The 26,589-nt window shown below is 59.0% G+C and overlaps 1 protein-coding gene across 8 annotated transcripts; it reads right to left on the bottom strand.

Moving 5' to 3' along the window:
* Positions 1-295: 295 nt before the first annotated feature.
* Positions 296-26,148, bottom strand: TSPOAP1 (TSPO associated protein 1). Of its 8 annotated transcripts, XM_060646527.3 has the most exons (32): positions 24,901-26,147; positions 23,990-24,097; positions 23,576-23,704; positions 22,818-22,997; positions 22,079-22,264; positions 20,742-20,819; positions 20,572-20,655; positions 20,268-20,357; positions 19,964-20,086; positions 19,603-19,707; positions 18,137-18,187; positions 17,711-17,731; positions 16,699-16,903; positions 15,916-16,088; positions 14,617-14,732; positions 14,221-14,330; positions 10,586-11,416; positions 10,286-10,437; positions 9,569-9,946; positions 9,265-9,483; positions 8,742-8,927; positions 7,307-8,170; positions 6,576-6,675; positions 6,330-6,484; positions 5,586-5,754; positions 5,147-5,218; positions 4,691-4,723; positions 4,410-4,513; positions 4,254-4,325; positions 3,881-3,991; positions 3,168-3,229; positions 1,341-1,455 (listed from the first exon to the last, which is right to left on the bottom strand). In XM_060646527.3, exons 1-31 carry the CDS (start codon positions 25,234-25,236, stop codon positions 3,200-3,202), a joined length of 5,571 nt encoding a protein of 1,856 aa, XP_060502510.2. In that variant the 5' UTR covers positions 25,237-26,147; the 3' UTR covers positions 1,341-1,455; positions 3,168-3,199. The 8 variants fall into 8 exon arrangements, with proteins under 8 accessions (XP_060502509.2, XP_060502505.2, XP_060502506.2 ...); XM_060646526.3 differs by lacking the exon at positions 3,168-3,229 and having other exon boundaries at positions 296-1,455; positions 8,778-8,927; positions 24,901-26,148; XM_060646522.3 differs by lacking the exon at positions 3,168-3,229 and having other exon boundaries at positions 296-1,455.
* Between the last annotated feature and the right edge of the window lie 441 nt (positions 26,149-26,589).

The following is a 26,589-nucleotide window of genomic DNA, read 5'->3' as shown; positions in this document are numbered from 1 at the left end:
AGTCTGCCGCCCTGAAACTGGTGCCTTCTCTGGGGTTTCCCGTCCCCTCGCCAGGTCTCTTTCTCCCACCAGAACCCCGCCGCAACTCCAAACACCCGGCCCTGCCACCAGGGGCTCGGGAAGCTGCCACACCGTCTTCTGTGGAAAAGAAACTCAAGAGCTGCTTGGTGTTCTTGTCCATTGGTTTTGCCCCAGTCACCCTCGGATGTAACTTCTGAATTCCGAAGTCAAGTGCAAAGCCCAGCACGACCCGCCCCTCGAGGAGCCCTTTGCCCCAGTTAGAGCCCAGCATGGATTTTGTGAAAATAGACTTTATTATAATAAAATGTCTTTTTAAACAAATACCCCCACCATTCCACACCCCTGGAGACCAAGGCCGGGGGTGGGGGTTCAGTCGAACGATCTCCCACCACAGTGAAGGAAACATGCAGAGACACTCACCCAGCCGCAGGGTTAGAGGGGGTGGTGAGGGTAAGGGTGGAGAGCTCTCTACCCCATTCTGGACAGGGAATGTATGAAAATAGCTGCATAAATCTGTCCTCTTCCTCAGCCCCCAGACTCCAACAGGGGCCAGAGGAAAATGATGCAAACGAGAAGTTGAATCCAATGAGCAAAATAAGGCAAACCCAACTCCTGCTTTCTGCCCGCTGGCCCCAGGGCCTTTGGGGGTGGGACACACAGGGGCCAGGAGGCCGGGCTGGCAGGGAGGGGTGGAGCACTATGGAGCGGGGTTAGGCCCGCTTTGGCATGGCCTGTCTCCTTCCTGGGCCTGTGCGGTGGAAGCGAGGTGGAGGAGGCTGGACTGAGGCACTGAGTATGTACATATATACAGGGTTCCGCCCGCCTGCCCCATGGGGAGGGGGCTCCAGGGGATCCAGTGCAAACTTGCCTTCAGGGAAAGGAAGACATGTCAGGATAGCCTGCGCCATCGGAGCGGGGAGGATCAAAGAAGGGACTAGCATCGTGTGGCGGGAAAGTAGGCATAGGTGGATGGACGGGGAGTCACAGGTCCTGGCTCTGTGACTGAGGTGCTCAGCAACCTTGACCAGAGTGATTTCCTCATTCTGCGGCTCAGTTTCCCCTCCTATAAGAGGAAGGTGCCCCTCCAGAGGATTCATCCTTGAGGACTCATCTAGCTCTGACCTTCAAAGAGTCTCTGATTCCCATCCAAGTGCCACAGTGTTAACTCAGAAGAATGGGCGTCCAAGGCCTTCCCCACCCCGTGACCCCAGGGGCCTCAGCGGGCCGCTTCTGCCTGCAGGATGGGCCACAGCATCACTCCTTCTTCCCAGAGCCCAGTTTCCTTAGGAGCTGCTTTCCCTTGGAGAGGAGACCCCACACCTTCTCGCTTGTGCCCTGTGGCCCCCCCAGTTCAATTGTGGGGAAGCTGCCAGGGCCAGGGGCACAGGACCAGACTCTGGGCAGTAGGGGCCCTTGTGCTGAGCTGGCCCAGTCCTGAAATGTGAGAGAAAAGGGACAAGGTCAGGGCTTGGCTCCCTGCCCCAACCTGACACCTTCGCCCTACAATCTCAGGTACTTACAGCCCTCCATGTCACAGACCCATGGTCAAGAACCAGAGCCCCACTGCCCCCCCTCACTTCCCCCAACACACAGAGCTCAGAGAGGTGAATGTGTATGATGATGCTGAGGGAACACTAAGCTGGGAGTCAGAGGGACAGACATAGAGTCCAGTTCTGCTTCCAGAACCTGGGCAAGCCGCTCCCCTTCTCTGGGTCTTCCTAAAGGGTACTGGGGCTGACAAAGCTCAGGAGTCCTCGGACCTACCCCTCGGGATGGGTGCCCCCAATTCCCCCATGTCACCCCCTCACAGCAAGGAAGACCAGGACCACTTAGAAGCAGCCACCACCGCCCCCCTGCCCCACTAGGGAAAGCAGTTCCTGCACCGCCTCACAGACAGAAGCAGCACGCTCAGCCAGTCCAGCAGATGCAGTGCTCCAGTCCCATGAGGAGGAGATTGGGACTCTTCCTTAAATGACCTCTCCGAGGGCTGTGGGGAGCCAGGGCCAGAGCCGCACCACTCAGCCCCACCACTAGCTCTGGAGGCTGCCCTGCTGCCTCTGTCAGCATATGTCCCCTGCTGAACCTCCTCCTAGCTCCACTGGCAACCATGAATGGCTCCCCTTGCCACAGGCCCAGCCAGTGCCATTAGTGGCCTAAAGGCCAGGGATTGGGTGAACAGGAGAGCCACCGGGAAGCCTCCCTACCCCTATTCCCCATTCCCACATCCTTACCTCGACCTCCTGTCCCTGGCACAGCCCAATCAGATCTTGCCCACCAACGAATTCCCCACCCCTGCCCTCCATTCCCTTCCTCAATGCCTGCCCCCGACTCACCACCACAGCCTGGCAGTCTCCTGGCCAGAGCCAGCCATAAAGCCCAGACCAGAGGCAGGAGAGCTGGGTGCCCAGCCTAGGACCCCCCAACCCAAGGCCCTGGTGACATGGCAGGGCCTGCCCTCAAAGAGGTTTGCCGGCACCTAGAGGCCAAGGTGTCTACCACTAACCAGCCACGCCTTCCCAGGGCTCCTTCCATAGCATCCCAGGAGGGAGGGGTTGCTGGGGAAACAAACGAAGGGGCCTCTGAGCCCCAGAGATGAATGGTTTGGGGTTATCTATGGATTTCAATCGTTTAAGCCCCCCTTTTATTCTCTCTGGCAGAGAAGATTGAGAATTGGAAGTAAAATCATGCATCTGATCCCCTAACAGGTCATGATGCAGAGGACAAGGGTGGGGAGACTATTATTACTGGTGGAATTACCATATCATCCTTCTGTCACCAATAATAATCACAATATTATAATACCATAGTCATATGGTATCATAATACACAGATGAGTCACAATATGGATGTTACACCACATTCTATAAGCCGCATGAGCTATAGAATATGAGGAGTCAGCTAATATGGAGTCAGCTAAAATGACATGTATTCCTATAGCAGCTGGCACTGCCCAAGGTAAAAACAAAAGGAGAGGATGATCCTGCACCCAGATCTGGCTCCACAGCAAGATCTCCCTCCCCCAATCCCTAGGAGAAAGCAGAGAAGCCAGGTCAGCTCCAGTATTCAGGACAAAGGAGTGCTATCTGATTATGGTGACGTTAGGAGTGGGGAGTCACATGAACAGAGGGGGCCAGTCCCCCACTTACATGTTGCTCTCTCTATATATATCTATCTCCATCTAGCACTGGACTCGTCTCCTCCTCACTCTCTGAAGAACAGGGAACAAAGAGAGGAGTTGGGTTATGGACTGACTCACATACTCCCTGCCCAGTCACCAGGTCACTCAGCTCACAGGAACTGGTCCTGCTTTGCACAGCCTTTGCTTCTGTAAATATTGCAGACAGATGCCCAGGGTTTCCCACTGGGGCCAGGACCCATCCCCTCTCCCTGCGCCGTCAGGCTGTTAACTCAGCTGTATTCCACCCACCCCAAGGAGAAGCAAGCTCTAAGAACAAGGACCCAGGAAGCTTGCTGGGCCTTGCTGGGCAACTGGCTTTAAAAGACACCTGGGAGACAGGGTAGGAGGTTCCCTGAAACCCGGGCTATGACTAGTTACAGGTGTGAGGGCTAGAGGGGTCCTTTTTCACAAGGCCCCTCACCAACATCAGCCCGCGGGGCACGGGTAGCTGGGAGAGATGGGCCTGGGATCAGGGTCACAGCCGTCATTCCTCTGCAGAGAGCGGCACATACTGGGAGGGAGCTGGCCCTGGCAGGGCTCTCCCTCGAAGCCTCACTCTGCACAGGGCTCCCCCAGATTATAGCCAACTGCTCCCCTCCCACAACACTGTCTGAGCCCCCACCACCACTCTGGCAGGGTACAGCCCCAACTCCTGAGCTGGAAGCCCAGCTCTTCACTGACCTGACTCTCGGCCTGGGATGTCCCAGGCTCCCTGTCTGAGCTGCCCGCCTCAGGTCCAGGGCCCTCCAGGAAGTTGGATGGAACCAAGCCCCTCTGTCCATTGAGCTCCCCCTGGGGAAGAGATGCTGATGAGGCTCAGATTAGGAAAGAGGCCTCAGCCCCACCCCCTCAGCCCTGGAGCCCCTGGGGGAACAGCCTGAGGTCAACATCACTGTCATGGCCTGGTCCATGTCAATGCCTGGTCCATTCCTCCAGGTTTCCTTCAGGAACCCTTGCTCGTCCCTGTCCCTGGCTCTGGTAGAGCCCTCCCTGGAAGGGCTGGTGAAGGGGGTATATATAGCAACTCCCCACCCCCCCCCCCCCATGTTCTCACATAGTAGAAACCATCATCGTCCATGTCACCGAACACAGTAATGATGTCGCCTGCCCGGAAGGGCAGCTCTGCCTGTGGAAAGCCCAAGAGGCCGACGTCAGCCCTGGGGAGGCCCTGCACCACCCCCTTGGCTGGGCTGTCTGTGGGGGTCCTCACCTCCACATCCATGTTGGGGGAGCTCTCCCGAGGGTTGTAGTCAAATGCAGCCACCATGGAACGGGAGGATTTCAAGCTGGCAGAGGAGACCTGCTGGGGGTGGCCTGCAGGAGAAGGGGGAGAGGACTGGAGACTCTCTGGACCCCCTACACCATACCATCCTCCACACTGCTGAGCCCCTATTCACTACCTCTCCACTAGCTGCAGCCCTTGGAGAGAGCCCAGAGGGGCCACCCAACCCCACCTCTCCCCAGTCTCCCCTGCACAGGAATGGCCCCTACCTGCACAGAGTTGGGCAGAGCCTTCTGCCTCAGCTGTGGAGAGAATGTGCAGGTGAGCCCTGCCCCTCACTTCCCTCCTCATCCCAGGCTGGGGGTGGTGCAGGGCAGGCAGGATGCAAGGTCTCACGCAGGGGATACAGGAGAAAAGATGTTCAGGGAACAGAGCCCAGCCCTTTGGATTTGGTAGTAAACTAAGACCCAGAAAAAGGTCAAGGACTTGCTCCAGGCTGCACAGAATTTACAGTCAGGTGCTTTTTGGAGCAGAGGCCCCGGCAAATCACTCCCCGTCCCCATTAAAAGGACACTCCCCAGTGGAGGGAATGGATGTGGATGAAGGTCTTCCCTAATTCCCTTTACCTGCTCAAAACCCCACTCATGTCTCCCCAGAAAGCCAAGCAGTGCTCCCCACCCCCACTCATCCTCACAGGCCCCAAGGGAGAAGGGGGTCTCACCCACCTTTCTTGGAGCGGCGGGGCTTGGGGGGAGGCCCAGCTGTGCGGGCTGTAGAGTACACAAAGGGACCATTCCCTGATCCAGAAAGGAAAATATATGTAAGAGAGAAACTGAGGCAAGGGAGGGGGACAGAATAGTGTCTCTGGAGTCTCCTCTTTGGACTGTGCCAGGGTTCTTGTGCTCAAGTTTCTAAAGGGCTTTCCTCTCCCATCCTAGACCTCAAGGACCCAAACTTCATGGCCCATCCCCTCTGCAACAGACCCCCGTTCCACGTGGCAAGCTAACTGCTGTGGCCACACTGGCCACACTGGTCTCTACAAGGCTCTACAGGTTCTGCTAGACTCCGGATAAATGATGTTCCCTGGACATACAGATGGCTCACGAGGGACTGAGTTGGAGCTGGGGTGGTGGGAGGTAGGTAAGGGACAGCAGCAGGACATACCTGAGCCTTCAGTGAGAATATCTGGGGACAAATAACCCCGCTGGAGCAGCTGCTGTCTCTCTGTGGGACTGTCCACAGCCACCTCAGCCACCATGTTGCAGGGGATGTAGCCTGTCCGACCCCCACCTTCACCGCGGTAGAAGCCATCGGCATCCTTGTCCCCAAACACCTGAAGGCAAAGACCAGTCATCTCAAGAGGCCAATATGGCTTGCTCCCTGGCTCCAAGGCCCTGAGCCCCACAGCACCACACTCAGAATTGAAGAAGAATGCTCTACCTTCTGTGGGTCGTGAAACAGGAAACAGGGGGAAACAGCCAAGAATAAGGATTCATACAGCATCACTCACTGCCTGCACATCCATCCCCCCAGCCCACCCCAGGCTAGATCTCTGTAACCTCTGAACAGCAGCAAAAAGCCTGGAGTAAATACTTGGAGACTCAGCGAAAACTGTAACGTTACCAGGAGCAGTCGCACTGTGCGGTGTGCCCGGGCCACTAAAGTAACCCACATGCCCTGAACCTAATCCTCAACCATCTCTGGGAGGTGGACATGAACATCAGCCCCATTTTACCAATGAGGAAACTAAGGTCCAAAGCAGCTAGCGCATCTACTCAAGGTTACACAGCTACAAGTGTCAGAGTCAGGACTCTGGCTCTGGAAGCTGCGGTCTCCCCGGTGAAGGCTAGGACACCTCCAGTACAGGAGAGGAGAGAGGGTGAGGGACCTGGACAATCAGTCAGTCACCTTCAGGATCTGGCCCTCCCGGAAGGGGAGCTCCTCTTCCCCAGCGTCAGGGTTGGGTGACATTGACACCGGGTCATAGTCAAACAGAGCCACAAAGGCCCGGACAGGTAGGTCCTGGTAAACCGGCGCTTCTTCCGGGGGGCTCCTCAGAGAGGCTGTGGAAAGAACGATGACAGTAAGGTCTCGCCAAAGGGTTAGGTTAGGAAAGGCCCCTTCGGCCTCACCCAGCCCCCCTCGGGTGCTCACCCAACTCGGTACCGCCCGTCTTGGGGGCCTGGGCCCCTCTCCGCAGGGGGCCCCTCCGCCCAGAGCTGTCCTGCCCTCTGGGCTCCCCAGTCTCTGTTGCCTGCAAAGAGAGCGCAGCAGAGAGCAGAAGTGACACACCAGCCGCTGGTGGGGCATCAGCAGGGGCAGGACCCCACACGCACTCCCCAGCTCTGCCCCGTCAGCATAAGCAGCACAGCAGAGCCGGGACACAACATTCCTCTCCTGGAGCCTGGGCCCAATCTCTCGGAGACATCAGACACCCCCATGGGGGGAAGAAGGGTGGAAGGGGAGACCCCGGCTCCGGCCACCCTCGTTGGTGAGTGCAGAAGAGGGAGGGTCTCAGAGCTGGCCAAGGAGCATGGGAGAGGGCCTCTTCTCAGCATCGGGGTCGGGTGATGCTGGACATCACCGTCAGTGTCCTGAAAACGTAACTAAGCTAAGCACAGGGCCACCCTGCCCAGAGGCAGGGGGCTGGCTGGCGGCAATTGGCGACTAGCGGTAACAGAATATTGTGCATCCCAGTTCCGACAGGCAGAAGCAGCAAAGCAGTGGAATGCGGGTGGGAGGAGGCGGGTGAGGGAGCCCAGAGGCCCAGCCCCACCTCTGCGGATGGAGGCGGCAGCGTGGAATGGGAGTGGCTGGTGGGCAGCAAGCAGAGCCACCAGGCGGCAGCAGGCAGGGGGCTGCCAGGGTGGGCAGTGGGCACGGACCCGGGAGGGTGGCTCCTTGGCTCTGCCAGTCGCACCACGGCCTCTCCGCTCTGGCTCCCCCTTCTCCCAGGCCGAAAGGCGTGGGTAGGGGGTGGGGCCCGAATTGGCCTTCAGAGGCCCCCTGGACCTTCCTATGGGGGCCGTGCCCCAGGCCTCCCCATCTCCAGGGTAGCAGGAGCTGGTGATGCTGATGCCACCGCTGCCCGCCTCCTGCTCGTCCTCAGAATCATATTCGATGCTGATTTCCAAGCACTTGGGGGAGAAGCAGCTGGCCAGGCTAGATTCTGGAGCCCGGCCACGGGAGCATCTCCGGGAAGGGGCCGGCCGCCCTCTCCCACCAGCCTCTGGCACACCCTTGGTCCCCTCGCCCACAGGGGGGCTGCCCCTCTCCCGTGTGGGGCCCGGTCGTCCGGAGGCCTGGGGCCCGCCGTTGCTGAGAAGTCGGCTGCAGTGTTCACGGGGATCTGGGGACCGCCTGCGGTTTGGGGGCTTCTCAGGGGAGCCACTTCCTTTCCTCCGGATGCTTCCACCAACTAGTCCGGGTATGTCTTCCAGGCGGTCCCCACCCCTGCAGGGCTCTGGAGACAAGGGACACAGGCCAGGTCCTCGAGGCTGACCACTGTCACAGCCCAGCCCCAGCAATGCAGACTCGGGTGGGCTGGGGTCTCGAGAAGAACAGCCTGCCCCTGGCCTCTCCTCGTCTTCCTCATCCTCCCCCTCATCTTCCTCGTCCTCCTCTTCTTCCTCTTCGGGGATGCTAAAAAGCTTCTTGCTGCAGAACTGCTGGAAAGGCAGCTCCAGGATCTGCTCCAAGATCTCCTCGTCGCTGTCGGTCTCACAGAAGGGGTCAGGCTGGGGCTGGGGCTGGGGGGAAGGGCAGTGGGGAAGAGAGGTCCGTGGGAAGAGGAGACAGCTGTGACCTTTGTCCTCAAATGAGGGGAGGGGTTCCATGCAACCCCACAGCCCTCCCTCAGCTTCCTACAAGAGGAAAGACCAGAGAGGGGGCTGGCCCAAAGCCACACAGCAAGTCCAGAGCACAGCCAGAGGAGGAATTAGAGAACACACCTCAGGAACAGGCTGCACAGATGTTGGGGCCCGAGGGACAGGAGCCGCAGGGAGCAGACCACACCTGTGACAGCAGGGAGGCCTCCCCACCCCTCCCCAGAGGCTCCCAGAAAGGATCTCAGGAGACCAGGGTGCTGCATGTGGCAGGCTGGAGCGGGAGAAGGGGCAGAAGAGGGCTCCTCAGCCTCTCCTTTCTTCCCAGGAGGGCAGAATCCTGAGTAACTTCCTATCTACTGCTCAGGACAGGGCCCAGGCCACACACCTAGAATGTTGCTGGCACTCAGTGGCGGTTGGAGCAGCTGCTGACACGAGGGACAGAGACCCGAGAACCAGAGGTCTAGGGCCCACGAGCCCATCCTCACCCCGTTACCTTGGCCCCATTCTCCCCGATGCTGTTGCCAACAACCTGCTTCTGGAAAGAGCAAGTCCTGGAACTCAGGTCCTCTTCCTCCTCCTCCTCCTCCTCCTCCTCTTGGATGTCTGAGAGATCGGAATTGCGGCCATGGTCTACAAGGGAGTTCACCAGACGGACCCCGAGCTCTGCCGTGTCCTCCCTCTGCAAGAGGTGAGACAAAGGAAGACAGAGGAAAGGGTTTGAGGAGGCATAGGGGGCTCCAGAAGGATCAGCCCTAGCTGGAATGACAGGGGTCCCTTGGCAGAGGGAGAGAGAGTCATGTCCCAAATGGGGGGTGTGCACAAGGGTGGGGGTGGGGGGAAGAGGAGAGTAGCCAAAAGGAAAAGAGGAATCTGGGAAGACAAAGTGGCAAAGAAGCAGACACGGAGCACACACCAGAACAGAAACTAGATGGAGAGGACACCCAGATTTTGGCTGGCAGAGGCAGGGAGGCAGGCCCCAATTCTCTGGGTGGCCCAGTGTGTCCCCAGCTCCATACCTCAGTCCTGGGCCTCAGCCCAGACCCTGCCTCTCCTCCGCGGCAGGCCTCAGCACAGGGCACCCGCTGGGCGAGAGCTCCTTGGGTGGAGCAGGGTGCCAGAAGGGCCTCTTCCTGGGCCAGCGGTGAAGCTGCAGGGTCAGGAGCTCTCTCTCCCACAGCTGGCTCGCGGGCCCTCCCGTCCTCTGAGGTGCCCAGCACAGCTGCCCCAGCCTCCTCCTGGAATGGTGGGTACTGAGGAAGGGCCCAAGCCCTCGGCCTCTGTCCCAGCCTCCACCTGTTCCCCCTCTCCCCAGCAGGGTACCTGGGAGCAAGGTGCTGGGGGCTCCTCGGGGGATCCTTTTGCTGCCTCTCTGGGAGGGCTTGCTGGGGGGGCCCCAGGGGGCTCTCGAGTTCCGTGGGGGTCAGGGCGCCGGAGGGGAGAGCCGGGGTCTCCAGGCCCCGGGGAGGCTGGAGCGAGGGGTGGTCTGGCTTCCGAGCCCGGCCGCGGTGAGGGGCAAGAGACCGTGGCTGGTAGGCAGGCCGCCACTAGGGCTGGGGGGACAGGAGCTGGAATGGAGTCAGCTGACTCGCCGTGGGGTGACATGGTGCGCACAGCCACCTCGCGGCACACTTGCATCAGCTGCAGCTGGGACAGCTCCACCAGCACGCTGCCTGCCGTGGGTGACGCCACCTCCATGATCTGCAGGTAGAGGGTAGAGGTGGAGGTGGCTGAGTCGAAGACACGATGATGGTTAGCAACGGCAGTCAGCATTATGCCAGGCAGCACACTAAGGCCTTGGCATGTCTTATCTCACTTAATCCTCCTGGCCACAGGGCTTCAGTGGTGGCCTGGTGTTTGAATCACAGTCGTCTGCTCTCAAAGCCCATGCCCTCGACCGATCTGCTTGCCCAAATGGGCACCCAGTGCCCAAATGCCAGCGGCAGGGCATCTCTGTGCCAGGTTGGGGAGATGAGGTCTCTGAGCATGGCAAGGAGAGACCCATATCCCAAGGAGAGACCCAGAGTCCCCAGGCCATACCTTTTGCCCATCAGCATAGATGGCATAGCCCGTGACCCGGACGCCATTGGAAGTGCCAGCAGCATCAATTGTTACTGGGAGCCAGCTGATGATCAAGATTCCAGGGGAGGGTCCCGGCTCAATCTGCACATCCAGGGGGGCATCAGGTGGGCCTGAGGGGGGGACGGTACCAGACCCAGGTATGCAGGACACTCACCTGCAGAGGCACCAGCCTCGTTTCCCACCTCCCTGAAAATGCACTTCCCCTGGTCTGGCCTTCTGAGTATTACGGAGCGTCAAAGCCCAAGCAAGCCTGCATACCTGCTGGGAGTGTGGTGAACTGCAGGGTGGCAGCCCGCTGCTCCGGCCTTTCCCAGCCTGGTTCCCAGGACTCTCGAGGTGGGAGCTGAGCCTCCACTCGGGCCTGATAGAGAGTACCAGGCCGCAGGTGACAGAAGGTGGCCCAGTAGGTGCTGGGGCGGGCAGGGGGGCACTCTTCCCCATTGAGGTAGACGGCATGGGCCAAGTTGCTATTGCCGGGCACCCAGGTGATCTCAGCAGACGTGGCTGTCAGTCGATGGACCCGCAGCTGGCTAGGTACCACCCCGGCCCGGGTACCCACCACCAAGCAACAGCGCAGAGGGTCGGAGCTGCCCTGGCTGGTCAGGGCCTGCACAGAAACACGGAGGGGCCCGGCCCGCAGGTCCAGGTTCTCGAGCACAGCTTTGGGGGGCACCCCCGGCCCCAGGGCCTGACGCAGCTCCCCGTTCACGCAGATATGGTAGCCGCGTAACTCCACTCGCTCAGGAGGCGGCTCCCAGGCCAGCACCACACTGTGGGCCAGCTGCCTGAGGACCACCAGACCCCGTGGGTAAGGCACAGCAGGGGGCCCGCCCAGGCCCTCAGGCTGGGGGCTCAGACTGAGCTCGTCCCCCGCAGCCTCGTCCTCAGGTCTGGGCTGGCTGCGTCCCCCGCTGCTCTGGCCCCCGCTACTGCTGCCACCCCCGCCTGCACTCAGGAAACTGAGTTCGGGGCCTGAGCTGTGGGACAAATCGGCCAGCTCCGGAGGGAGGGAGGTCAGGAGGTCATCGTCGGACACACGCTCTACAAAATTGGAAGGGACCAGGCCCCTTCGGCCATCCATGAGCTCCCCTGGCAGAGGGAGGGCAGGGAAGGGGAAGACAGAGAGGAGGTAGAGAAAAACCAGTCCAATAAATGCATTTTAGCAACGGTTAGTGGGTGATCTTAAGCATTTGATCCAAACCAACATTTATCTGTGAGCACTTTTAAAAGGCAAGAACACTCAACATCTGCAGTAGAGGAGTCATTGCTAATATTCGTAGGTGTAATAACAGCACTGTGGTGATCTAGGACAGCGCTTCTTAAATGTTAATGTGCATATGAATCGCCTCAAGATTTGTTAAAATGCAGATTCTAATTTAGTTAGGTCTGGGTGGGGCTGCGAGTCTGCATTTCTAACAAGCTCCCAGGTGCTAGCACCACAAGGCTCTCCGAGAACCATGTTCTGAGGAGATGCATGCTGAAGAAGGGCTAGGCGAAATGTCATGATGTCTACAACTCTCTTTTACATCACTTTTCATTTTTAACCTACAGATGGAAAAAGCAAATATGGCAGAATGTTAACAACTGTTGAACGTAGGTGGTGAGTATATAGGTATTCGCTGTATTACTCTTTCATTTTTCTGTACATTTGAAAACTTTCAAACTCCAAGGGACTGAGTAGTAGGGACAGGGGCGCCCTTGAACTTCCCTTTGTGGAAAACAGACATCCTCAAAGGGAGAGGAAAGCACCACCTGATCAGGGTAAGGGAAGGACTCTTTAGCCACAAAAGGCCTAAGTGCCAGAGAACAGATTCCCATATGGTTCTAGAAGGGATGAGGACCCATAGCGAGCCTGTGTCTAGGAACATGACTGGTGGTCAGTCCAGGCGCTGACCAAAGGTAAGTTCCAGTTCCCCTGAACACATGACAACAGAGGGATGTCAAGGAAGGAAGAAAGTGGGCACACAGCATGCCCTGTCACTGCTAATTTGGGAGAAGGCAAAGGATTCCCAGGGGACAGATGAGCCAATGGCTGCTATGCCTTATTAGGAGGAAGGGAAAGCAGAGGCCAGGGTTTAAGAAAGAGGGTGCTGAAGAGGAAGACAGGTCTGAGCTGCAGTGGGGGGACTTCCAGCTTCCCCAACACCCTCGCTCTCTGCTTATGCTAGGAGTGGGGGGAAAGCATGGAAACTTGAAGAAACAATAGTGATTTTCAATACATTAGAGAATATAAGCACTTGTAGTGAATCAAATGGTGACCTCCCAAAAGTATGTCCACATCCTAACCCATGGATCCTGTGAATGTGGCCTTATTTGGAAAAAGCATCTTTGCGGATGTAATGAAGTTAAGGGGCCTGAGATGAGATCATCCCAGATTATATGGATGGGTCCTAAATCAAATGACAAGTGTCCTTATAAGAGTCACACAGGGAGAGACACTGAGAGAAGAGAAGGAGGAGGTAACGTAACTACAGAGGCAGAGACTGCAGTGACGTGGTCACAAGCCAAGAAGCACCTGGAACCACCAGGAGCTGAAAGGGACAGGGAACAGAATCTCCCCTAGGGCCTCCTGAGGGAGTGTGGCCCTCCCGACACCTTGATTTCAAACTTCTGGCCTCCAGAGGTGTCACAGAATACATTTCTATTGGTAATTTGTCATGGGAGCCTGAGAATATTAATGTCAGCACTAACACTTAAGAAGGTAGGAGCCTCCACGCTAAGCACATCTACCGCCCTGATGGGCTGGCGCTGGAGCCCTAGTCAGAGGCAGGCACACATTCCCGAAGCTCGAACCACCGACAGCAGTCCAGGCAGGACCAGACATAGAAGAAGCAGTTGCTTAGCTAAGTGTGATGACGAACATGGCATCCCAGCCCCTGTTGTCTCCATGCCTTTAAACCTATCCCAGATCGTATAGTTCAAATTCTAATCCTTTGTGCTTAGTGAACATTTGTGTTCCTGCTGCCCCCCTCCAAGAAAAGTTGTTGGCTTCTGGGTTTTTGTTTTTGTTTTTTTTCATTTAAAAAGTTGTTTTCTGGGAAATATTTAATCCCACTTTCGGTCACCCATCCCTCTGAGGAGTTTAGCTCTTCCCCCGCAGTTCACGGCAGCTACTCAAAGAACAGATGCAGGGCCCGGGGAAGGCATGCTGAGTGGGCACTGAAGACCTGGCCTTACAAACCCAAAGCTTTGGGTGTTACGGATTCAGATCTAACCTCTTTCCTAAATCCCCGCCCCTGGTTATGGCCCTCACCCTGCCCTGCCTACACCACAACCCAGTCTCAGCCCAGGGCCGTTCTCCCCGCTATCTGGCCAGGGCCAACCTGGCTCTCCCAAGACCATTTCTTCGGCAGGCCCCACCCTATTGCCCAGTCTCAGTAATGGGGCTTCTGTTCAGGTGTCTGAGCTTCCCACAGGCCCTGGAGCACTGCCCTGAAGCCCACGCCCTGCCTGGGCCCTGACACCTGCTGACTACTCACTGACACCCTTTCCTGGGCTCTGGACCCTAGTTTTCCCTCCCCCACGCCCAGCTGGAGTCCAGCTTCAGATCTTTGCTACATGCCCAACTTCAAGGTCACTAGTGTTAAGCACTGCCATGCCCTGTCTGGAAGCACAAAAGCAAATTCAGCCAAAATTCCCCGTGACCCCATTCATCATCTGGACTGTGGTAGGCACTGCCCTGCCCTGCTTGGGGTAGGTCTGCAGTCAGACAGTGGCTCCCTTTTCTAGACCCCTTCTGTGTGGGCTGCCAGGTCTCTATATGCCTTTTTGCTGCGTCTGAAACGTCCTGGTGGCCTGAGCATGCCAGGGAGACCGTGTGGGTGGGTGGAGGTCTTTGTGAAGAGGGGCTCAAAAGCAGGGGGATGGACAGAATAACCCTGCCACCTTCCTACCTTCAAAAAAGCCATCCTCGTCCATGTTGCCATAGATGTAGATGTACTCGCCAGCAGTAAGCGGAAGCTCTGCCTCTGGGTTCTCATTGGGGCCCTCGAAGGGGTTGTAGCTGTTGAAGGAGGTACAGAGGAGGAAGAGGACAGCGACCCACATCTTACCTCCACATCCCGTCTCCTCTCTCCCGCTGTACTAGGCCTTTATGGAGACTTGGTTGTTCACCGTCAGCCAAGGAGAGCGCTAACTGTGCCCACCTGGCCCAACTGGGCAAAGAGGACATGTCCAACTGGGATCCCTGAACGACGCCCGCCACCTCCAGAAGCCTCTATCTTCACCCAGCCCCTCCTCCCATACACCCCAAACGCTAGGAAAATGGGGGGCCGAGGGGAGGGTCCCACCTATAGCGTGCTAGGAACACCTGGATCCTGGCTCCTCCGTGGCTGCCCTCCGGTGCTGCTGGGAGCAGGGAGACACTGTCTGCCTCCAGCTCCTCCACCTCACTGGCTGTGTCCACCTGCAGGCAAACAGAAAGGGCCAGTCCTCTCCAGGCTCAAGGGCCAACGGCAAAGCAGGCAGGTTTCCAGAATGAGCCAGAGGACCTACTACTTTGAGAAGGGAAAGACAGCACATGCTGGACAAGGCCAGCAGCAATGAGCCTCCGTGTTTTCTAAAGCAGCACCCAAGCCAGCGGATCCTGGCAGAGCCAAGCTGCCCTGGCAAAGGGGAGAGAGTATAACCTGGATCTCTCCTGAGCCCTGGCCTCTACTGTACCATCCCAGTAAATATGACCACGTTCCCCACTGAAGAGGAAGCCAACCACTCTGATGCACAGTGGGTGTCCAACGGCAGTTTGTCTCTTTAAGGGAAAAACACGGCAAAGCACTCCGACTGTGAAGAGCTGGAAGTCAGGAGGCAGAAGGTCCTGAGAAGCCCCCGTAAGAGGGGCACCCAGGGGGCAGACAGCGCAGCCCCTCCACGGCACGGCCAAAGCCCGCACCATCGTTCCATCCCACAAGGGGGCAGCAGAGGTTGGGGCTGTGTTCCACCGCTTTCCCCAGCCGGGTTGGCAGGGCTGCTCCTGCCTTGCCCCCTCGGATTTCTGAGGTTTAGGAAGAAGTAGAGAGAGGGACAAGGTGATCAAGCACTTGGTAATAATAATAGCGGCCACACGTTAAGCACCTACTGCGCGTCCTGCAGTAGTGCTCTTCCTTTTATCTTTTCATGTAACCCTCACGACATTTCAAGGCAGGTCCAATTAGCTCCAAAATCCAGACAAGGAAGCCAAAGCCCAGAAAGAGTCAGACACTTGCCTAAAACAGAGCTGGGATCTGAATCCCAGAACCCGTGTTCTTTCTCACACAACCATCTGCTTCTGCTACAGACACTCACATGACAGTCTCATTATATGGATCCTGGCGCCCAAGCGTCTCCCTCCATCCGGCTCAGGACTCCAGGGCCTCTGTGAGCCCCAGAGGGGTGGGGCTGGGCGGCCCAGAGTAGGGCCGGCAGGTGAGCCCTGGAGAGCAGGGCAGCCTCCACCCGAGCTCCTGGCCCATAAAGAGGAATCTGCAGGCCCTTCTCTCCCAGGGCCTGGCTCCACTTCCCAACTTGGGCCCCCACAAGGCCCAGCAGCCACCCAACCCCTGGGGACCCCAGAGGAGAATAGGGCCAACCTCAGGCCCCTCCCCAGCACTGACCTCGGGTGTGGGGCATGACTTGGGGCTGTTGTGGACAGATTCAGAGCGAGAGGAGTTGGAGAGGGACTCTGCCTTCTTGGCCGTCCTTCGAGGGACCCCGACAACGGTTGCAGGGGCAGGCTCAGAAGACTTTGGGGTGCAGCGCCCAGGAGAGCCCGGAGGGAGGTCAAGATCTAAAGAGAAGATGGCACATGGGATCTGTGACCTGAGGAGGGACTAGGGAGCAAGGGCGGGGGTGGCTGCTTGGATATGGGGTCAGGCCCTCCATAGCCATGTTTCCTTACAAGAGGGAAATATTTGAGGAAAACTTACTAAGTAGAGGTGGAAGTGATTTACATACATTATTTCGCATGATCCTCAGAGCAGGTCAATGGAGTGCACTGAATTATTCCCATCTTACAGCTTAGGAAACCAGAGCTCACGGGTTTAGCAGCACACTCAAAATCACATGGGCTGTTAAGTGAGAGGGGCTGGAGATTCCAGATCTGACTGATGCCCAGCCCAGCTCTTTACAAACCCTTACTGCCGGCTGCTGATTCCTAGTGCCCAATTCCCAGCCATAACCACAGAGGTCTTGCTGAAGGAGGGGAACAGTGGTTGAGATGCCTGGCCAGACTCCAGGAGAGCCACTCTTGTGATCTCATTTCTCCCCCATCAGAGCCTTATTCCAGCCTGGCCCTAACTTGCCGTGTGACTTTGGGTGAGTTGTGCGCTTTCTCTGACCCTGAAGTCTCTGCTCTATACAAAAGCATTCCAGACAAAATGTCACTGGGGTCCACTTACCTTTGGGGCCAGACCCACGGCAGGGGTGGGGGGTAGAGCAGCAGCAGGGGGGTGGTGGGTGGTCCCCAAGGGTACTGTAGCCCAAGGCAGAGGTGAGTAGATCCAAAGGGCCAGGGTGCAGGCGGAAGGCCTGGAGCTCCTGTGCCAGGAGGCTGAAGCGCTCTGTTTGGCTGCGGCACTGCTCTTCCAGCTCTCGAACCCGGACCTGGGCCAACACCTCCCATAAGCCACCAGGCCCAGCAAAGCTGCCCAGTCCATCCTGAGCCCCCACACCAGGCTTCAGCTTCCACCCACCCAGCCCTAAGCCTGGGCACCAGCCCTCACCTGGCTGCCCCACTGCCTTAACAGTGTCTGAGCTGGGGGTGAAACACCAGAGCTGTGGGCGGCCTTCACTCCCAACCCTCCCCCAGAAGGGCTAAACCCACCCCCCACTCAGCACACCCTCACACCCCAGGCAGTGGCACTCGCTCCTTCCTGTTGCTCCCGGGCCAAAAGGAATGGCTCCCACTCCCAGCTCCACTGCCAGTATCTCCTCAGGAGTTTCTTTGGCTCTGCTGCTTGTCACCCTCTCAGTCAGTGACCCTAATCCCCACCCTCAAGAGAGATCCTGCACAGGAGCTAGGGACATCTTTGTGGCAGGAAGGAGCCAATTCTCAAGAATTTTTCTCAAGTATCAGAAAAGTCCCAACATTTGGGACTCTCTCCTGGCCAATATCAAGAGGGTCACGGGTTAGACTGGTGAGGAACTTCCTCATGGTCCGAGCGGCTATGTTTTAGAGGAGGGTCAGCCCCGCATCTGCCAGGCACTGTGGCAGCTCTGGGCCGAGGAGGTGGCCCACACGTCCCGCAAGAATGCCAGTCCTTCTACAGGTTCTCGGGTCTGCTACACCCTCCTCTGTTCCACATGAGAGCTGGGACCACTGGGCCCTGAGGCAGGAGACCCAGCTCAGGCAGCCTGGACAGGTGCATGGGAGGGGACAACCCAGGGAGGTGGGGGGTCAGGAGGCTGTACCTGCATGGAATCCAGGGTCGACTATGGCAGGAAAGGAAAGCAAAGAGGACAGGTTAGAACCCTTCACCCTGCGGGTCACTGCGCAGAGAGGGAGAGAGGGAGCAAGGGCCCAAGTGGACACCACCGGGTCGGCTCCCTGGACTGACTGAGCAGTTCCTAAATGGAAGGGTATTTCAGGTGAAGGCAGACTCTGGGGGTGGGGGGTAGTGGGGGCTGATGCCACCAGACCCGGGAGCCCCTGCCCAGCTGTGCCCCTGCCTAAGAAGTAGGCCACTAGTGGAAGGGATTCCCGAGGCTCTGGAGCACCTAAGGGCCCTTCCTTAACCCCACACCCTCCACACCTACACAGTCCATTCCAGCCCTCTCTGAACGTCCCTGCCTTCTCCCCAAACTGGTGTTGCTGGTGGCCACTTCCAAGGACCCTACCTCCAGCAGCTGCACAGCCCCTTCATGTTCCCTCTTGGCTTCTGCCTGGGCCTACAGGTAGGAGGAGGCAAAAGTTGGAGAGGAAAGGTGAGTAACAGGGGAGGAGAGAGAGGGAGATGGATGGGAGGGGGGAGCCGTAAGGGCAAAGCGAGGGAAGAAAAGGAAAGGGGAGCTGGGAAGGGGGAGGCTGAGGGCTCCTCCCTCCCAGATTCCCACCCCAGAACCATACCTTAGGTCAGAAGGTAACGGTGTCAAGGAGAGGCACGTCTGATACTGTTTCTCTCTTTCTGGGACATCCACCCTCTGGGTTTCCCTCCTACCTCTTGGGACGCTCCTTCTCAGCCTCCTTCACCTGCTCCCTTTCTTTTGCCCCTTTTGAGTGTTAGGGTGCTACAGGGCACAGGGATGGGCACAGGGCACTTCACACTCTTCGCTCTCCCAAGGAGTCCCATCTAGTCACACGACTGGACACACTGATGACTCCGAACCCTATCTCCACGACCAACTTCCCCATGACTCCAAACCCATAGATCCAACTGTCTTTGAAGTGTCCACTTGTATGTTTAACACATAAGCCAAACTTAGCCAAGACAGGACTCAGAACTCAGGACTCCCTAACTCTCACACCTGTTGGCCCTTCATCCATCACCTCCTAGAGAGTGAAGAGCCCCACACTCCATTAGGGTTTACTCAGCAAATGGCTAAAAGAAGCAGGAGCTCAACTAGAATCCTATGGAGTTTTGTCAATTCCATCTCTAAAATATACTTCAAATCCTTCCACTTGTTTCCACCTGCATCGCCTGCACCCTCATCCAGACGGCCGTCATCTCCCGCCTGAACTGCAGCAGCCCCAACACCTGACCACCTGCCTCCTCACCCACTCCCCCAATCCACCCTCCGCAGTGCTGCTCATGTGATCTTCTAAAATGATTAATCAGATCATGCTACTCCCCTGCTTGGGACCTGCCAACAGTTTCCAACCCCTCAGAGAACAAAATACCCACTCTTCTTTAAGGCCCGACAAGATCTGGCTCTTGCCTATTCCTGCTGTTCTAACCTATTATAATCTAGCCAGCTGGTCTGGACCCCCGTGCTCTTTCCTGCCACAGGGCATTTGTGCTTCGATTCTCCTACCTGGAGTGCTCTTCAGCCGGCTCCTTCACACCCTTAACGTATTAGAGGCCTTCCCTGCCCACCTCTCTAAAGTGGCCCCTGGCCCCACCCTAGTCACTCCGTCACACCACCCTGCTCACTTCCCCCCACCAGGGCCCGTCAGTGACTGGGGTTGCCTCACTTGCATATCTGCTTATTTGCTGGTTGGCCTGGGACCTGATCTTTCCCCACCGCTGTCCCCAGTGCCTAGCACAAAGCCTAGCACTCAGTGGGTGCTCAGTAAATGCTCACTGGATGAGCAGCTGACTGAGGAGTCCAGCAGCCTACCACCCTTCCCTCACCCCTGCCCCCACCTGCTGCAGCCTCCGGACCTCCTCCTGCTTCTCCTGCAGGCTGATCCGAGCCTGCTCATGCTCCACCTCGAGCTGCTGCCTCCTCTGGGCCACCTCCCGCATGTGCTAAAACACAAGACCTTGGGTCAAGGCCAGAGCCCGGCTCCACCATTTCTGTAGATCTAAGATGTGGGAGCTCTGGACACCATGTGTTCCAGATGCCTTCTGTTAAGAAGGAAACCGAGGCCAGAGAAGGGCAAGGCTGGTGGTGCCAGGACTGGGGCTCAGACCCCAGTGCCCCACATAGGGCACGTTCTACCGTCCCACTTTCTCCTTGCATCAGGGACCAAGACCCTCCCCCCCACCTATGCAATCTCCTCACCTTCAGCACCTGCTCCAGGCTCTCCAGCTTGCTCTGCAGGCCCTGGCTCTTGCGAAGGGCCGAGTCCCTCTCCTGTGTCACCCCCAGGAGCTGGCCCCTCAGCTCTGCATTCTCCCACTCCACCTGGAGAGGGGGGAGTGGCAGGGAGCTGGGTGTGTGAGCCTTGTCCCAGCAGCTCCCTCACCAGGGGGAATAGTACCCTTCATACTCTGGCCCAGTTCAGGGGGCACAGAAGACAGCCCCCTGCCCAGGGACCAGGGCCCCAGCGAAGCCCAGCCCCACAGCCCGTGGGCAGAACCGCTACCTGCTCTTTTTCCGTGGCTCTCCCACTGAGCCGAGAATTCTCCTCCACGAGGCGGGCATTCTCATTCTGGGCTTCTCTCAGCTGAAGTTCCTGAGAGACCAGGGGAGCTCTGGGCGGGGGTCTGGCACCTACACCCCTCCTCTCCCCACACAGAGGACCCTGCCCTCCCAGACAAGGTCTTCCTCCCCCACCTGGACCCTGCGCCAAACAGGACAGGAGAGCCCCGAAGGACAAGAAGGGTGAAAGCAGAGCTGAGAGGGAGCCCACCACCTGGCTGGCCTCGGGGAGGCCCTCGGGAGCTCACCAGCTCCTCACATCGCCTCTGCTTTTTCCGGGCTTCCTGCTCCAGGCTCTCGCATTTCTTTCGCTTCTTGCTGAGCTCTGACTCCTGTGGGGTCGGAACCAAGGGCTCCTCATGTGAGAAGGCAGACCTGCCCACAACTGGTCGCCTCCAGCCCTTGACCTGGGACTTACCAGCTGCTGCACCCTCTGCTGTTTCTCTGGCTCCCCTAGGCCCGTGGGTGGGTTTTCCACATCCTCTTGGGGCCTGGCCTGCAAACGCAGGGGGTAGTGGGGAGGCTGGCACCCAAGAACAGGGCCTCAGGGCAGCCTGCCCCTCTGCCCAGGCTGTCTGTGGCAGGCTCCCATGCCATCTCACGGTCAGCAAAGAGATCCCTGCCCAAGAATGGGGGCTGTAGGGAAGGGGGTGCTGCCTGCCCATGCCTCCAGCTGATGTGGGAGTGCAGAGGCTGTGCCCCTGTGTCCTCCAGACATACTGCTTTGAGATCCTGAGACCCATGTGTGCCCTGGGAGATGGGTCCCTTATCCAGGCCAAAGCTTTCCCTTTTTAGCTTCCAACAGCAGCCCTGCTCTGCACTCAATAACTGTCCTGGGTGTCCTTCAGTGACTGGCAGAGAACTAGGAGGCTGCCTGAGCCCCCCAGGGATGCGGTGCTCCCAGAGCTAGGAATTCTGGATCATCCGAACCTGGGCTTTGCCTAGAGCAGTGCAAGCCTGGCCAGACCCTCCTCCTAGCTTCCCCCAAGCCCACCCTGTCGCGCTTCAGATTTATCTGTGCAAACTCTAGGGGAGGACAGGCCTCGATGGGAGCCGCATCTCCCTCCCTGGGCCAAGCAGAGGGGCAAAATCTGAGCAAGAAGGACCCCCACCCCCACCCCGCACCGAGGCCTCGGTCCCTATGGAATCCACCTTCTCCCACCCCTGTTTCCAGAACGAGGTGAACCTAGGTGCCGACCCAGTAGAGAGGATGGAAAGGAGCCAGACCTATAACTTCTGGGGGTCCGGAGTGGGCTCCCAAGCCCTCGCGACAGAGGCCGCCTACGCCCAGCACCCAGCGAAGATCGCTCGTACCTGGAGCCGAGGGGGACGCACCGCCACCCCCGGGGAGCCGGGGCCGGGCCTGGAGGACCAGGCGGGAGCTGAAGGGGGCGTCCCCGCGCTTTGGCGGCGGCGGCGGCGGCGGGAGGCGGCGGCGCGGGCTGGGCCCCGGGCGGCTGCCAGGGCAACCGCGGATTTGCGGCCGGGCCGTACCACTGGCGGCGCGGCAGGGGCGACGGGGCGGGCCCCGTGGGGCGCAGGCCTGCGGAGGGCGGACCCCGAGTCGCCCGGGTCCGGCTCAGCGCAGGTACGGGCGACCCTGCCCCCTGGGGTCGGGAAAGCTCCCCAGCCCTTGGAGCGCGCACGCCACCACCGAGTCCTCGGGGCTCCGAGCGCTATGCAGGGAGAGATACCAGAGCCTCCCCCACCCCCATCTCCGGACGCCCACACACCTGCCCTGGCGCCAGAGCTCACCTCTCCCGGGGCGCCGGGGGCGGGCGCCCCTGCTCTGGCCGGGGCAGCGGGGCCCGGGGGCCGGGGCGGCGGGGGTGGCTCCTGCTGGTTGCGCAGGGCGATCTGCCTCTGCAGCCGCAGCACCTCCCGCTGGGACTCGCGGAGCAGCCGGTCGAAGTCCCTCACGTGGAGCCACTGGGGGCCCTCCTGGTTGGGGGACACGGAGAGGAGTCAGGCCTAACCCTCGCCCGCCCCCCACCATCCCCGGCGGAGCCCGCGCTCCTCGGTGCCGGAGCGGCTCCGATGCGCGGGAACGTGCACAGCCTCCCATGCATACATGCCTGGCCATAGGTGCACGCGTGCACAGCCACATGCTTCCGCGAGCCCGTGTGCAGACCGTCAGAGTAACTCATTTACTGGGCACTCACGGTGTGCCCGGCACTGTGCTAAAATGCCTTGTGAACATCGCTCCACACAAGTGTGAGGTATGCGTGGATTCGTACAGCCAAACCCGCTGGCATACAGCCTGAAGCCTGGAGCACAGAAATTCCCAGGTCTGGGATTCATAGCTCCACCCCCTTCAGTTTAGGCTCCTTCTCCCCGCTCCCACCTGGGCCGTTGCCAGGGGAACCTACTCCCCAGCAGCTTCTACCTTCCCGCTTCATTTGCATCTCATCAACATCTCGTCCACATCCCACCAGTCAGGCAGGTGGCCCTGCGGAGGGCTGAACTGGAAGGGGTGACCAGAGCCTCCTCGCACCTTGCCAACCAGGGTGAGCCTGGCCTGCAGCTCCCTGCACTCCCGCTGCAAGGCAGCAATCTGCTTGTCCTTCGCCAGCAGGGCGCTGGCTGTCTCACTGAGGTCCCGGGCTCGCTGATGGGCCAGGGCCTTCCGGCACAACTCCAAGCTGGCCCCAGGACGGGGCACAGGGGCACTCACCTGGCCAGAGGAGGAGTAAGGCCAACGGTCATCTGAGGGCTGGGGCACTTCTCCCCACTCCTCAGCTCCGCCCAATGGAGGGATTCGGATGAAAACCTAGAAGTTGGCCTCCTGCTTCTACCCTGTATCTGGGGCTTTAGGGGACCACTAGCCTCACTTGACCCCATCCCAGCAATTCTCAGACAGGACTGGAAGGGTTAACTCCACATCCTAGTTTAAGCCCAAAGGCTGCTGCTAATTGAGGGCTGCCACTGTCATGGGTCTTCATCCCTGCCCCCACCAGCCCTTCACCCAAAGATGAGCTCAGCGGGAGGCTGCAGCCAGCACCAGCACGTGGTAATCCAGAAACCTGCTCCCCGCCTGTTCAGGAACTCCCAACCCTTCCCTCCCTCCTGTAACTCCAGAAACCCTCAGCCTCCTAGCCCAGCCAGCATTTGCCCTTTCTACACCGTGGCCTCTGCGTTCCCGCTTTCCTGGGTGCCAGGAGTCCATGACTCCCGAACCCCACTCCCTCAGGCCCAGCCTGGCTCCCCTCTCCCTGGTCACCCAGCCTCCATCCAGCAGCCTCCCATCCTCACCACCTTCAGGTTAGTCTCCTGCAGCTTCCGGGCCCTCTCCTCCAGACGCTTGGCAATGACCGCCAGCTCGGCATTCTTCCGCTTCAGCCTCCGCACCTTCTCCTCTGTCTCAGGGAAGCTGCTCTTCCTCTGACAAGGGGTCAGCCAGAATTGGGGTGTGCGGAGAGCACCCCACAAACCCAATCCTAACTGTCCAGGACTTGAATTGGAGCCCTGGGCTCACAGTGGAGTCCTTGGGTACGCTAAGTGGGGGTTCACCCTCTCTGCATCTTGGGATCATATCACCTCCATGCAGCCCCCACTTGGAGGGATGCTTTATGGGATGAGGAGGGCACTGAGGCAGAGGGCTGGGGTGTCTGAGTCTGCCTTCTCCCAGCCCCAACCAGGACCCAGGACTCTCTTTCCAAGCCTCACCAGCATCTGATTTTCCTCCTTAAGGATGGCACAGCGCTGCTGCAGCTCCCCCAGGGCCCTCAGCAGCTCCGGATTGGGCCTGTCCCCAAAGCCCATGCTCAGCTTGCCCTGGCATGGGAAAGGACAGGACACGGCACCTCAGAAACACACCCTGCCTAGTCAAAGCCCTCCTATGGAAGCATCCTGCCCCCCAATGGTCTAAGGAGACATGGAGACGAGAAGGTTCTCCCCCATGTCCTAGGCCTTCAGAGGGGAGCATGGGAGGCCTAGAAGGGGCCCCCACCGGCCTCCCCTAGCCCTGAGACCCTCTCTGCTAGTCCCCAGTTCTTTCCATCTCTGCCCATTTCTCCCTGGGAAATGCCAGCTCAAGCTCCCAGCCCCACCCCTCCAGGCTCCTTCTGGCTGCTCTGGCCCCTTGCTTCCCCCAAAGCCCTGGTCCCTCCATCTTCTATAGGAGGCTGCTCACACCTACCCCAAACCTTGTCCTTCCTGGCTCAACCCAGCACTGAGCCCCCTCCCTTGAATCTGCTTCCTCTGGTCTCTGATTCCACCATACACCCCCACCACCCCCACCTCCCCCAGGATCCTCCAGCCCCCAAGGACAGAGACTCTCAGAGGAGGAGACACAGACAGACAGACTGTTAAAGAAAGACTCATGGAGGGAAGGGGCAGGGGCAGGGCCAGATGTAGACAGACAGGCAGAGAGTCAGAAGGACAGACATATGGCAAAAAATGGAGCCACTGAGATTCCTGCCCAGAGAAGGGATGACACACAGTCACAGAGAAGGACCCACAGACAGAGACAGGCCAGGAGAGGAGGAGTGGGCAGCGGGGTTACATATCGTGCCCAGGCTGGAGGGCGCCAGTAGAGGCCCCAGCTTGGAGACCCCAGCCCTCCCCAGCTCCCTTACCTTAGGGAGAGCCTCCACCTCCTCGTCCTCCAGCCTCGGGCAGCTGGGTCTGGAGCTTGCTGCTTGGTGCCCCAGGCTGCTCAGCCCGGTTTTGGTTCCTTCAGGGTCAATGCCCCCCATAGCCCTGGGGCTCTGGGCTCCCTCAGGCTCCGGCTCGGAGCTCTCCCCGGGCCTCAGCTCTCCAACCTGCCCAGCTGCCGGAATCTCAGCAATGCTTGGGGGTGCGCCTCCGGGTTCGCTCCCCTGGCCTGGAGTCCAGTTCTGCCAGGCGGGCAGGGCCCACGGCTCCATGGCTCTGGGGTCCCCCAGCTGTGGGAGAGGTGTCAGTTGCTCCATGATACTGCCAAGGGGCCCCAGGACCCAGGCCGGGGGACATCACCCAGCCAAATGGAGGGGCTGGCGAGGGTCATGCCAGGCCAGACCCTTTCCTCTCTGAGCTCTTGGCTTCACCGAGGCTCCATCCGAGGTTGGCTGTTCTTCCTCACCCACAAAGGAGGCTGCAGGAGTCCAAGCTTCCAGAGCTGAAGCTAGGGGTATGCGAGCTATGTTTGCTCGTGGCTATGTGTGTGCGCGGGTGTGTGGAGGAGCGAGGGTGTCCCCGTGGGGGCAGGGAGGATGTGCAGAGGCCACCAACGGCAGCGCCTGGCTGAGGGTTTGCGTGTGTCTCCAGCCCTGTCTGTTCAGGTCAGCGCTGTCTTGTGTGTGTTTGGAGGACAGGTGCCCCCACTTGTGTGTGCTGGGGGTAGTGGCTCTGTATGTCACCGTCTGCCTGTTTCGGAGTTACCAGTTGTTTCTGTATGTGTGTGGGTGTCTGGATTGCAGGGCTGTGGCAGTGTGTGATGCTGTCACTGGTTGTGTCTGAGCAGCTCAGTGTTGTGCAGCCGTGTGCATCGGTGTCATTGTGTGTCCGTCAGCGTCTGTGAGTCTGGCTATCCATCACGACCCTCAGCCTGGCTAGGGTGTGCGGGAGCTGCTGGGGGTGATCCTCGACCGTCCGCTGTGGTCCTTTATCTCCTGCCCCTCTCTCTGCTGCTGCTCTCCCGCTTGCTGGGCAGTCGGCTGGTCCTAAGGAGGCCTGGGTCGGTGGGCTGCTTGCCTCATAGTCTCTGTCCCTGCTGGCCTCAGCTCTGGGGACTGCAAGGGTCCCCTACAGTCCCGGAGCCCCGAGATGGTGGGCGCAGAGGAGGGCTGAGCCTCAGAATGGGGGTGATGAGCAGGGGAGAGCCAGCCCTCCCCTCCCCCTCCCTGTCTTCTCCCGCCCACCAATAGGAAGTCGGCTGCTGGTTTCCATGGTGATGGCGCTGGACTGGTGGGCTGGACCAGCAGGCAGGGTCGGGACAGAGGGAAGAGCAGGTTCCTCACGGGATCCCAGCCCAGTACCCGCTACATGTGGCCTCCCGCCCCTCTTCCCCACACGCCCCTACGCCTTCCTTGTACTGAGGCGAGGGGGCTGCAGATGGTGCTCCCCACATCGGCCCCAGCCCAAGACCAGTAGAGACAGAGACAGGAGGCGGTATGACAGATAGACAGAGCCAGCCATGAAGAGGGGCAGGTAGAGAAAAAATGGGATTTGAGATGAAACAAAGAGAGAGAGAGAGAGAGACAGAGAAATCAAAAGAATGAAAACAGGAAGATAGAAGCAGAGACAGTGATAGAAACTGACTGAGAGAATTGCTTCAGCTTCCTCCT

Source organism: Panthera onca, chromosome E1 (genome assembly GCF_046562875.1).
Source record: "Panthera onca isolate mPanOnc1 chromosome E1, mPanOnc1 haplotype 2, whole genome shotgun sequence".
In the NCBI taxonomy this organism is placed as follows: Eukaryota; Metazoa; Chordata; class Mammalia; order Carnivora; family Felidae; genus Panthera; species Panthera onca.
This window is presented reverse-complemented; position numbering and strand designations above follow the sequence as displayed.